Source organism: Amblyomma americanum, chromosome 3, assembly GCF_052857255.1.
Source record: "Amblyomma americanum isolate KBUSLIRL-KWMA chromosome 3, ASM5285725v1, whole genome shotgun sequence".
NCBI lineage: Eukaryota > Metazoa > Arthropoda > Arachnida > Ixodida > Ixodidae > Amblyomma > Amblyomma americanum.
The window spans coordinates 198,671,917-198,685,682 of NC_135499.1; the positions used below are offsets into that span (position 1 = coordinate 198,671,917).

A 13,766-nucleotide genomic window follows, 5' to 3' on the forward strand; every position below is an offset into this window, starting at 1 on the left:
TCGCGGCGCCGGGTTTACGCCGTCCGTTCGCTGTAACCAATCAGCAGGGCTTAATGACGTTCGTTATACATGTGATTTTATGCCATTGAAACAGTGTACAATTTGACGGTCGCACAGGTCTTATTCGTTATAAGCGAAACTTCGTCTTAAGGGGAGATGCGCGTCGAAAAAGCGAGTTTTCCGAGTAATTTTTCAGTTTTGAGTTTTTGCCTGTAAAATTATCTTTGGGCATTCAGCTACAACTCCCGAAAAGATCAAGGCAAAATTCGATCGCGAAATTAGTAAAAAGTCTATTTTATTCAACCACGGTGGCTCGAGAAAGTGCTGCTTTTCGCGCAAATCGTCTACTTTCGAACGCCTGCATCTCGAAAACGGCGCGTTGCCCGCCATTGCCGTTTGCTGGGAGAGGTTGAGTAAGCCTTTTTCTCGTAGACAGCGCCTCCTGCAGTTTCGTATCTGGCTGAAAATAATAAGAAAAACACGTTTTTCGCGCACGCTTCAAGCGTCGCTACTGGTCACGTGGGGCTCTAGCGAAGCCGCCATTGGCCCGGACTGATGCGATGCTGTGGCGAAGCCTACCTCCTGGCCTTTCCTGCTCTTGCTTTGTACACGGCTAGTCCGGCGTTTCAATCGATCTCTGCGGCCTTTTAGCATTTGTTCATTCGCGATGAACGACTCGCAAAAGCGCGATTTCCGAGTTCGAAAGGCTCGTACGAACAAACCGTACCGAGGACGCCGTCGCAAACTTCACCGGAAAACGGCAACGAAAAGAAGTCACCCGACGCCAGCTAGCCCTAGCCAGGCGAACGGGCACTCGGACGAGATCGACGCCGCGGTGGAATTTGTGAGCACCTCGGAGGTGAAGATTGGACTCTTCAAAGAAGATAAAGCAGCGTGCGGTCGACATTCTGCGAGTGCTGCGATATGCGAAATAGGCGCGCTTACGGCGCTGCTTGCCCTACGTGCCGTGCCTGTACCCTTGCGGTACGCGAACCGGCGGAAAAGCGAAAGGGGCTTTCAGCATTTCTTGAGCTGCACTGTGAAAATAGTGAGTGCCCAGCATCGGTTCTTTCTGCTGCGCACACCTCGAGCCGCGTTGTGCCCAGTGAATCTGCGGATGGTGCCAGCGGAAATCGGGACTATGTGAGTGGGAGCTCTCGTGACAGCTTCGCCGTGAATGTGAAACTGGTGGTGGCTGCGCGCGCGATTGGCATCGGGCATGAACAGTTATCGCGATTTTGTGCTATTCTTGGCCTGCCAAACCCATTGCACCACAAGAACTTTACTGCGATCGGCAAGAAAGTTCATCTTGCGGCCATGAAAGCCGTGGCAGAAAACATGGAGAAGGCGAGGGCTTTCACGAGAGAGATGGTGGATGACTCAGATATTGCCGTCATGTTTGATGGCACATGGCAAAAACGGGGTCACAAGAGCCATAATGGAGTTGGCACCGCTGTGTCAGTCGACAGTGGTTTGTGCCTCGATTTTGAGGTCCTGTCGAACTTCTGCCTTGCTTGCAGTCGGCACCAAGACCTTGGAAGTGAGGAGGAGGAAATCTGGAAGGCGTTCCATGGCCCTGTTTGTGAGAAGAACACTGAATGCTCCTCCCACGCCATGGAAACAGAGGCAGCAGTGCATATATGGCAGCGGACCTCCTCGCAGAAAACCCCACTGCGCTTTACCAAATTTCTTAGTGATGGGGACAGTAAAGCTTTTAGTGCTGTGTGTCAGGCTAAAGTGTACGGCGAAACCTCCATCGTGAAGGAGGATTGCACAAACCATGTGGCCAAGCGCCTAGGCACTGCTCTTAGGAAGTTGGCGACACCTCTTCCACGCGGTGAGAAGTTGAAAGATACACAGATACAAAAGTTGCAGAACTACTACAGGATAGCAATCACAAGCAACCGGGGTAATGTACAAAAAATGTATCGTGCCATTTGGGCATCATATTTTCACTCATGTTCGACTAATAACGCTGGTAGCCACAAGTTCTGCCCGGAAGGAGTGGAATCATGGTGCAAGCACCGACGGGCCGAAGCGCTGGAACAGCCTGCACCGGACCACACCCCGCTTCTGACAAAGGCACAGGGGCTAGCTCTGCTGCCCATATATAAGCGCCTCACTGAGGAAAAGCTGCTCACCCGCTGCTTACAGGGGAAGACCCAAAATGCAGCAGAGTCCCTGAATAGTAAAATCTGGCTGCTCTGCACAAAAACCAGGTTCGCTTCCAGGACTGCTGTGGAAACAGCAACTGCCATTGCTGTTCTATGGTATAACAGCGGACATACAAGCTTTGAGAAAGTGCTTCAGGAGCTTGGTGTGCTGCCACCAGAAGAGCTTGTTGTCTTAGGTAATTCCCGGGACCAGAGAAGAGTAAAAAAAATGTCATTCCGCCAAACTGCAGAAGCTCGAGCGCATCGCCGTAATATGGTGAAGAGAGCACGCCTCACAGACTCTGTTAGAGAAAATTTTGAGGGGTCAACTTATGGGCCAGGGGAGTTCTGATGAACATTGCAGTGTTCTCTGCATATTTCTCTATTTTCTGATGAAGTTTCATGTGCTTTTGTGAAGTTTATGAAAAATACAGATGTTTGAAACTTTCAAATGCAGTTTTCTCCATTTGCAGTTTTCAGCATTTTCTACGTTTCGTGCAACAAATTTCAAGTACTTCCAATAGTCAGATTTGGATGAAATTTTGCACACAGCCTCTTCAAAGTGTATAGAATGTTATTATCTGGTTATAAAATATCTGTTCAACATTTTTAAAAAAAAAATCAGAATGTTGACTCATGGTGCCCAAAATATACACTTTGGTGTTTCTGAATTTTTTTTACAATTATGGGCTAAAATGAATAAATTTGAAGTAGATTTGAACATACTACATTACTAAAGCAACACAATGAGCTATTGCAAGCTGCTCAGAACATAAATTTAATTATCAAAAAAGTGTGCACAAAAGACCCTATATTATGCTTGTGTGAACCCATTTACATAAAAACTAAAAAATGCATGCTGAAACTAAATACATATTTGGAATCAGCATTAAAAACTCTATCAGTGGCCAAAGTTTCATAACCTTGGGTTCATTATTTAAAAAAAAAGTGTTTTCGACGAGCATCTCCCCTTAAGTGGGGCTGTTATATGTGGGCTCAACTGTAACTGTTTTACCGCTGAAAGATTTCTTAATAGAAACCAGAAGAAAAAACCACATGCTGCCAGTAGGAGTCCGGCCCTCTACCGAGCTACAGCGGCGGCTGCCTAACCTTCTGCTCTCAAAGGTACTTACGTTACGTGTAATCTAACCTGTTCACAGGTACTTATGTTACGTGTAATCTAACCTGTTCACAGCACTGCCCGTTTCCATGTGACATATCATGGACGCATCTAAGCTTCCTTTTCATAGGATCCTAAAAAAGAATGCAGAAAAAATTTTATCTTCATTTTTAATGTCCACACACATCTCAAGTTTATTTTAACAGCCACCTTTCCACGAAACCTCCTTCAAAATTTCATTTAACGAGAATTACAATACTTGGGGAAAAAAAATCTGAGCACAGAAAAAGCTCGTTAATTTGAACTCTGAAAATTTGAAATGACGCCCAGGTCCCGGCACAGCCCTGTGTACTTCAATGGGGGAAAACTCCCAATAATTCGAACAAGTCGGCATCTGCTACGGTTAATTCGAACTAGGAGCCCCTGGCTGACACCGTTCCTCGTAGATAGAAGTTGACCCATAGCGAGTAGAATGCTGCAAATTCACTAGAGATGTAAAATAATGGAAACGAAAAAAGCCGCTCACACGAGGCTGGCAGTGCCCGCACTCCGGTGCATGCCGAAGCAGGTTTTCGCTGCTGGAGCACTCAGCCGCGCCGCTGATGCTTCGGCGCAAGCCATTCCAAATTTGCATTGTGCCGCGGTCACTCGGTCGCCAACGTGAAGTTTTGTTGGTGCCGCGAGCTATGTGGACAGAAGTGTGGAGACAGAGTCCTTGATTGATGCCGATATAATTGAGGCTAAATGCTGTCGGCAGACAACACAGGGCTCAAGTGCGGTGAGCACAGCAGACAGTGATAGCCCGACTGCGGCGACAAGCCTATGCCACCGCCAAGTGCATGTGAAGTAGCGTCGGCGCTCGATGTTGCAGCACACTACTTCTCTGCCAGTGAGAACTTGCGGACGTTGTGCTGGAGCTCTTGGGCAAGCTGCAGATGATGCCGATGAAGTCTCGGCAGAAGGAACGCAAGCGAATGCCCACCACTGATTACTCATAATTTTGACAACCCTTCTCAGTAGATAAACATGTTTTGGAGCATAAATAGCAGTACTAAACCTCGCTGCTCACGCGAATGCATTCCAGTACTTGTTTCTGGCACATCACTGGCCGATCAATTTATTTCATTTGCCAATAGAACTGCATGAATTTAATTCTCAGAATTGCCCGCCACAAACATGTAGTAGCGGCTAGCTCGCGATAGCGGGTCTTGATGCGATTGCTTCGGATTCTGCCCGCGCGGCGGGGCTCAATGACCGCTCATTCTAACGTCCATTTGATAATTCGAACAATTTTCCTGTCCCCTTGAGTTCAAATTAACGAGCTTTTACTGTACAGACAAATCTGTTTCATGTTTCCTCCTTTCAATTGATGCGTTAGGCATTAGTATACGTGAATCACCCCCTGGTATTCCCCAAGGCTGCTAAACATAAAACTAAATTTATTCTTGTTTGTTTCAACTTAACGATGGGCGAGACATGCAAGAAGTGTGTGGGTCACGTGAGGCACGAAAAAAAAAAAAAACAAATACAATCACCAATATGTACTTTCAAATCACTACAACACTTAAGGGGGGACACGGCTCTTTGGCACCGAAATTCTGCCCAAAAATCAGATTTTCAATCTTTTAATTTTCGTGTTCCTCGCACCATTCCGCATCTGCAAATTTTCATCATTATACCCCACGTAATTAAGAAGTTATAGCGATTTAAAAATGCAGCACCACACCCACTGTCCTTTAAATTGTGGACAAACGTCACCCAATTTCGATCGACCGGCGCATCGAAACTACGTGCTCTACCGCGGCCATTTTGGTCTCGTTCGAAAGTGCGGGCTTTTGGCTTATTTTTTCTTTCGAGCAGCAACCCTGTACATGCAACCTTTGCAAAAAAAAAAATGAAGAAATATAGCGGCACGCGCTGCTATTGGACGGTTTAGGCACGTGATCAAAATGGCGTCGTCTGATTGGTTCCGGCAAGCTAGTCATGGAAAGCGGACGCCCGGCGACGCCATTTTGTCTTTCTGCCGACCACGCTAGTGCAACGCAAGACCCATGCCAGGAGGCGCGAAGAAGTATCGCTCTGTGCACAAGCTCAGGCGAAAGCGTGCAAAAGGAAAAAAACGTGTTACTGACGCGACATTGTTGCATACAGTGCAACAAGCAAGCGCCAGTGGTACGGGATTGCGTGACGGTCACGTTGCGGGCGGCGACGCTTCTCCGTCTCCGCTGGATAACGGCGGTGTTCTTCGTGCCGATTGTAGTCGCGTACGAATTGACACCGTGCCTGTCACTAACAGTGACATAACTCAAGCGAGTGCCCGTGAGCAGTCTACACTTGATCGACTGGAATCGACGCCGGCGACGGCACGAAAGACCGCGCTGTTCGCCGATGCAAGTGGTGCGTCCGCAGGATCAGACGCAGACGGAACAGCCTCCTATGCAATAATTGACCTCAGCGTTGCGAACGTCCTCTTGGATGCCGTGCGGTGCAAAACGTGTCGAGGATGCGTGAGGTTGATTACCAGCGACCAGAGCTATGGCCTTGCCGTGAAACTGATCGTGCTATGTGACAACTGTGGTGAGATTGCAGCCGAGTGGAACGCGCGGAGGGTTGACGGTGAGAAAAGTGCAATCCTTTCGAGCTCAATATTCTTGCTGGTCGAGCAATGCTGTCGACCGGTAACGCCCAGACAGCAATGAACGATATCTTTTCGACGATGGGATTGTCACGGCGTGGCATGCACAACAAGACGTTTCAACGGCACTTGAAAAACACACTGCAACCTGCTGCTACTCGAGCAGCCGCGGCAGCTACGGCACAGGCCGCGCAGGCAGTGGCGAAGGTATATGACGACTTGTGTTTTGGACACAGGGGGAACATTGCCGTGTGTTACGACGGCTCACGGATGATGCGCGGGCACTCGTCACATATAGGCGTCGGTGCGGTAGTGGAACTCTTCACTGGTTATGTGCTCGATTATGTGGTGCTGTCAAACTTTTGTCTGGGCTGCGAAACTGGCCCAAAGCTGAACACTGACGGCAATGAACTCTGGAGATCGCGCCACGAGTGCCAAAAGAACACCAACTGCAAGGCTGGCCAAATGGAGGTAGGGGCAGGCAAAATTCTATTTGAGAGGTCTCTGCAGCGCCACAACATGCGCTACACAACGATGTTATGCGATGGGGACAGTCGCACATTTAATGCCTTTCAAGATCTATGGCTACATTGAAGTAGTCAAGGAGGACTGCATAAACCATGTGCACAAGCGTATGGGAGCAGCTTTGCGCAACCTCTTGCAGAGGCACAAGGGTGCAGGAAAACAGTCTTGGTGGCAGAGGAAGGCTCACAGCTGATCTAGTTGACAAGCTAGCTATATATTATGGCCGAGCGCTAAGGTCAAATGTAGGTAATGTGGATGCCATGCAGCGAGCCGTGATGGCGACATATTACCACATCACGTCTACTGATGACTGCCCCAATCACACTTTGTGTCCCACTGGTGAGCAGTCTAGGTGCCGCCACAACGCTGCAAAAGCAAAAGAGGAGCCCGAACCGAAGCATAAGTACAGTCTGCCAAGCGATGTGGCTGAAGCTCTTTTACCCGTGCACAGTCGCTTATCAGAGAAGAGCCTGCTGCAGAGGTGCATTCGGAGGAAGACCCAGAATTCAAACGAGAGCTTCCACTCGATCATCTGGACCTTGATCCACAAAGAGCGGCATTCGTCACTGTTTGCTGTGGAAGCAGCCACAGCAGAAGCTGTGCTGCGCTTCAATGCCGGCTGCAAGCATACAGCAACAGCAATTGTGCCATAATGCAACGCGAACGTGCCAGCAACTGTCTCCAGGAGAGCTGAAGAAAAGGACTTGCGCTGTAGCACGCGTTCTGTGAAGAAGCGGGCGGCTTCGCTTGGCTTTGCTAAAGTGGAAAATAAGAAGCACCGCGACAGCATGCACCCTGATTATGCTCCTGGTGCATTTTGAAAGCATGTGAAGGTCTTTGGCGTTTTCTTTCCTGATTAAATTTGCTGTGAGGCATGAGTGCTTCTCATAATCTCCCAATTTTGGTGGTGTTGCATTTTTGAAAGATTAATACCTCCGGTCCTTTTCTTGCTATTGCTATAATTTTTTTTTTTTGCTAGAAAGGGAACCTTGTGAGTCACATGACACCAAGGTAAATGCAATGACCACAAGAAAAAATTTACTCAGAAGGTTATCTGTCTTGGGTACCCAAATAAACCTCTCCTTTCAAAAGTTTCATATTGCATAACTTAGGCTGAAATTGGCATAAGCCATTAATTTTTGCTTTAGTTCACTTTCCACTAGTTTCTGATCATGTTGACATAATTTACATGTAGATACTGTGAGATGTTCTTTTCTAAGAGTTCTAAGAGGGGTGTTCCCCCTTAAGCCAGCCTGCTTCACAACCTGGAATGACAATTAATGCACCAGCAGCTATACCGCGATTTTATTTCATGTCTCACATGACCTATACTCCGTTTCATACACAGCAGTCAACACTGCAAAAGCTAGCGTGCCTGTTCACGCAGGCTAAATTCGCACCCAAAAGGAGTCCTCCATAAATTTCAACTACCATCACTGGCAACCTCCTGCACTTTGCCTCTTGCCAAATTACTTCAAGAACTAAGAAAGACATGTGGCGTTATTATACACGACTGGTAGGACTCCGTCCGAGCCTAAAAATTAGTGCATGCACTGAAAATTTCGGCACAACGCCTGAACACTAAGCGCCTCAAGGCTTGAACAGTGATTCCCAATGCAAGCACTTTGTTTTACCAAAGATTCCCGAAGAACAAATGATACGTTGAGTAACATGGTTTTGCAGTTACACTACTTCTGCAGCTTTGACTGCTATGTATGAAAAGAAGCATAAACATTTCTTGAATTCAGAGCCATCAGTCAGTTGACGGAACCAAAGCAGCATAACAATTCACATAAAAACTAATTAGCAGTCATAGGTGAATGCCCTACAGTGATCCATATGTTCTAATGTTTAATGGTGCACTAAAGAGGAAACAACTCGTCTTTTTACCGCGTGAACTCGACATGCACGTTCCGAGCATTCTCAGAAACTTCAAATTATTGCCTTGTGCGGCCAATTTCCCTAATTTAAATTTGATTAAGCGTCCCGGCTCCCGCCTTTTTTAAAATTCAACATTGAAGGTAGGAGGAGTCCACCAACGCGTAGAGTGCCTTTCAGCCAGTCCCGTAGTGGCTTCGCTTTCGCTTTTATTTGGTTTCTGTAAATAAATGTTTCAGTCGCAGACAACATAGCCGCAAATTAGGCCCACAGAAATAAGAATACGCGTGGACTCTTTCATTTACGTATCACTCCGCCGATGGCAGAGCGGCAAGCCGCCACGGGACTGGCTGAAAGGCACTCCACGCGTTGGTTGACTCCTCCTACCTTCATTGTAGAGTTAAAAAAAAATGCAGGAACCAGGCCAGGACGTTTAATCCGATTTAAATTGGGAAAATTGGCCGCACAGGACAATAATTCGGAGTTTCTACGAATGCTCGGAACATGTAGATTGAGTTCCCGCGGTAAAAAGAGTTCAGATTCCTCTTTAGTGCACGTTTAATGCGTGATAACAGAGAAGAAAACATGCAACTAAATTTAAGTGTTTATAATACTTTAATGAAATAACTACAATAAAAGATCAACTTGAGAAATATTTCTTGGATTGTGTGCACATCCTGCCACCACTCTTGGAATGGGTGATCCGTGTTTCCGAAGTCAACGCAAAGGTTCACAGGAATATTGTCATTTACTGAGAATTCCAACACACTTGCAGGAAAAAAAAAGATCTGAAGTGTAGACACAAAGCCTTTTTCTTTTCTGTACATTATATTTTTTACGTTACTGTTTACTTCCAGTTCCAACTTTTCTCTCTGCTCCATTCATTGCAGTCACTGTGTTGATACTGCTTAATCTACCAATTTATTTGTGCTGGATCATCGCTTACTGTATGGCATCATCAGCAGACCAATGCAGCATCCAATGCACTCTGCTTCGTGGCACATTCAGGCATGAAATGAGAGCTGCAGTGCAACCAAAATAAAAAGATGGCAGCCGATTTGCGCAGTTAGGCCAAATGGGAACATGCGAGTAGCATGCTGTGTTCAGCAATTTTTGCATCTTTAAAATTGCTACTCGTGATGCGTTTGTCTAAGTCGCTCATTTGCAACCTAGGTCTTGTGACATCACAAACTGACAGGCGCACGTGCACACACCGCACTAAAATAAGGCAAATTTTTCTGTGAGCACACCTTGCAACGTGTAAGGACGTGCGGTGGTAGTGGAATGTGTGGGTCACGTGCTAGCTCTCGATTTTGCAGATTTCGTATCGCTTCGCAGTGCAGGAATAAAACGTACAATGTTGATGCATTAAATTCATTCAAGCGCACTTGAAACCGGCTGCAGCACAACACCCGACATATGACGACGTATGATCCATAACAGTGCACTCTTACCATCCAGAACTCAATTTTTGCACTCATGTTTTGCACATACACAGCACACACTGGTCTTGCAAAGATACAGTGCAATCTGTGATATCGCAGCACAAATAAAGGAGTGAATAAACGACACAGAGACAGATGAAACAACAAAAAGTTGCATCTGAAAGTAGCTATCTAGCACATGATTTTCCCATGATTCTTGGCCGCGATTCAGCAACGCACCTCCCCCATTGAACAGTTCTCGCAGTGCAACAGGGTGCCACTAATTCTCTGCCTGAACAGATGGCAGCACCAAGTTAAGTGCTTCATAGTCATAGTTCCACTCAAAAGCACAACTAGAAAAACCTCCAAGCTGACAAATACACAGCACAATATCCTAAAAACAACCCATAATGCACTTCCGAGAATTGAAGTGGAACAGCTGCTTCACTGCGAAGCCAGAAAAGCTCACCCAGGTGGGCCACCACGGCCTCTCATGGGCGCCCCACGGCCTCTCGTGAAGTCTCCTCTGCTCATGCCACGGGAGTAGCCGCCTCTGCCACGCATTCCTCCACCGTCCATCTTCAAATGCTGTGAAGAGGAATAATCGATTAGTGCGCAGTACTGACAAGATCAAGCAACCAAAACACACCAGTGGAAATGCGTAAAGGAAAACGACAGTAACGATGCCAAAAGACAAACGCAATAACACGACGATGCGAGCACGTCGGCACAAACACATTTAGCGCTTAGAAAAGAACGCATGCAGGCCTCGTTTGCCTACTTGTCGGGATACAACTAGCATGTCGTGACAAGACAAGCGGGAACCGACGCGCTAGACGAGCACAGTGATCTCACGGTTTCTGCCTCCGCCAGCCGTGTTTTTAGTCACGCACCGTTCTAAGTGATCTACCTCCTACAGGCTCCTACGCTCGCACTAATGTTTTCCAACCGATAGCATTCGGCAAGCCTCCAAGACTAACAAATGAGCAACTTTTCGTGACCGCTAAGAATAGCCAGTCCCGTTGCTTATTCAGAGCACCGTACAACGACGTACTCTTCGGCGTCAATTCCGTGCACATTCCAGGCACTAAACGTAGCACTGATCCGCGAGAACAGCATTTTAAACAGATCTGTAAACTTGTTTCAGCACGCAGGAAAATAGAACCGAGAAACGCAACTACGTAACACTCGACGAAAGAAGAGCATGCACCTCCTAGCACGTATCCTGCTGCGCACCATGATCTTGCACACTGCAGAGAGCACACCAGGTAGGCCTACTTCTCCGAAGACTGACAGGTAAGAAAAGCAGCATTTACTCACTAAAAAACGAAGCACCACATGCCGCAAACCAGCTCACGACGCAACTTAACTAAAACCATAACGCCGGAACTTTACAACTTTTGACTCCAATATTAAAAAAACAACAAAAACACGTTAAACCACACAGGTGCGTCGTGCTAGATACGTCGGCGCTAGGCCTAATACAGAATCCACAAAAAGAAATTCGCTCGCAATTCCAAGCGTCCTCTCAATAGTTCGTTCACAGCATGCTAACATACCACGGTATTTCACAAACCAATTACAAGCCAGCACATAAGGATGAAAGAGAAATTTATACTTACATTCTTTCTTGCCGCTAGAACAGCACGCACAATTTATGAAAGAAACGCTACGAATGACGGGAAGTGCACTGACGCCAGTTCGCCGGCACAGATCGGAACACCACTACCGGTGAAATGAGTAAGTAGCTGTGAAAATATTAGAATTCCGCGAATCCGTAGTGAACGCGTTCGACCGAAAACATGCAAAACGCAGTACAAGACTTTTGTATTCCGTAATCAGTGCTCTTTGATCCTTTTTTTAGAGCCCTGCAGAAGAAAACTGTGACTCTTTAATTCGCTAGCTGAAGGCTGCTGAAGGGCTCATTGGAGTGGGGCTGGTGGAAGGAGTACCACAGATGGCTGGTGGAACTCCTTCACTGAATGGGCTTCTTGGAGAGCATGTGTCACAAAACAAGTACTATCAACATATACAAAGAATGTATTACTCCAAAAAGATCGGATATGAGGGCTCAAGCGCGCACCTATCGTGCCACGAACATCGGCCTAGGGAGTACCACTACCACCACCGCCTCACAAACAAGTTTTGTTTTTCTTTCATCCTGATAGCACTGAACCGATCGCAAACGGCTAAGGCTGCATATGTATGAATTTGACCTTTTTTGCGTGTATGCATGCTACTTCCGCAAGCTGCAAGGCTACGATCCGCGCGCTTGTTCCGTTCCCCGCAAAACGCAAAGACGTCCCGAGTACTAGCCAGGGGTATTTTATAAAGGCAGAAATATGGCCAAACTGTGCATCGTTCTTGTTCTGTGCATCTTTCAGAATGCGCAAGCATTCACTGCCTGAATGTTTTCCGACAGTGTCGTGCCATTTTTGTTTTAAGGGACAGTGTACTGACTTTTATCAACGATATTTTCATTACAGCAGTTAAAAACACCTTGCCAAATTAATCGCATACCTAGCTGTTGGGCTGAGAAACCTAGCGGAACTTTAATTCGCCAGCTGAAGGCTGCTGAAGGGCTCATTGGAGTGGGGCTGGTGGAAGGAGTACCACAGATGGCTGGTGGAACTCCTTCATGGAATGGGCTTCTTGGAGAGCATGTGTCACAAAACAAGTACTACCAACACATACAAAGAATGTATTACTCCAAAAAGATCGGATATGAGGGCTCAAGCGCGCACCTATCGTGCCCCGAACATCGGCCTAGGGAGTACCACTACCACCACCGCCTCACAAACAACAGTTTTGTTTTTCTTTCATCCTGACAGCACTGAACCGATCGCAAACGGCTAAGGCCGCATATGTATGAATTTGACCTTTTTTTGCGTGTATGCATGCTACTTCCGCAAGCTGCAAGGCTACGATCCGCGCGCTTGTTCCGTTCTCCGCAAAACGCAAAGACGTCCCGAGTACCTCAGGATGTCCGCGTCAGGATGTTCAGATATCCTCAGGTTGTCTCTAACTTAAACCTGCAGTTTTTAATATTAATGAGAGCCGAGTACGAGAGATAAAGCTGGTTTGATCTCTGTTCAATCCCACAATAATGTCCTGCGATAGTACGACTGTAAGATAATTTTTTCATCCTCGAGTCGTCCACCAAAGTGCAAACTTCGACATCGATTCGCCTGCACTCCCTGCACCAGTTCTGTAAAGTTCCGCAGCGGTGCCGTGGCGGTGCCGCGAGCGTGCAGCGCCAGTTCCAGCTCTATGGTTCCAGCAGTTCAAGTGCTGCCTACTTCCAAAACGAATGGTCGAGTGCAGGCCTGGTCGTCTGCTAGCCTTGGCGTCGCCACCAAATTGCAGCCAGCAGCGTGGCGCCCAAATCAACGGCCGCCAACATCCCGAACCGCGTGAAGAGTTTTCAAACAGCACATCGCAGCGAAGTGTTGCCAAGAATCAGCCTCGATGCAACCTCGCGGTAGCTAAGCGAAACGCACGTGTGTTAGGTGTGCGCGCGCCGACTTGCATGCTAAGCGGTTATTGCAACAGCGTGCATCATGTGCTGCATGCACATTTTTTACTTTTTAGTTAGCATAACCGGCTTCGAGTACTAATATAACTTTATTCATAGAAAGGAAAGAAGCCGGTTACGAGTCCGTCGAGAGCACGATGGTCGAGAGATGCAAGGTGCCGGCGAGGGCCGCCGTCCCAACCTCCGTCGCCGCCTTTTCGGGTGGCCACTCACGTTCCATGAGAGTCAGCTACTGTTAATCATCAACGAGTGGAATAATTTGAGTATATCCGCAGTTTATCGAAAAGCGCAAACCATCGTCGCGCAAGCCATCGTCTGCTTCCATGGCGACTGCAGCTCAACTTGATACGCTTGTAGTCACTACCTAGGCTTCTGGAACCATCTTCATCTATGTTCATTACCCCTAATCTATTATACATCCTCTGTGACATTAGTGCATAATCTATCGTCGAGTGCAGATGTGGTATCCAGCCCCCTAGTGGAGATCAGTGGTGGT

The 13,766-nt window shown here is 47.2% G+C and overlaps 1 protein-coding gene and 1 pseudogene across 6 annotated transcripts in view; one reads left to right on the top strand and one right to left on the bottom strand.

Moving 5' to 3' along the window:
• The window catches only part of LOC144125828 (uncharacterized), a 34,183-nt gene extending 22,722 nt beyond the window's left edge, over window positions 1–11,461 (bottom strand). For all 6 annotated transcript variants that reach the window (XR_013313423.1, XR_013313424.1, XR_013313422.1 and 3 more), the window contains exons 1-2: window positions 11,358–11,461; window positions 10,205–10,323 (exon numbers count right to left, since the gene is read on the bottom strand). Coding sequence is in view for 2 of the 6 variants with exons in the window: in XM_077659547.1 (XP_077515673.1) it covers window positions 10,205–10,314 (110 nt within the window). In the remaining 4 variants the exon portion in view is untranslated. The remainder of the gene's footprint in view (window positions 1–10,204; window positions 10,324–11,357) is intronic.
• LOC144125826 (uncharacterized) lies at window positions 147–2,373 on the top strand (annotated as a pseudogene).
• Window positions 11,462–13,766: the final 2,305 nt, after the last annotated feature.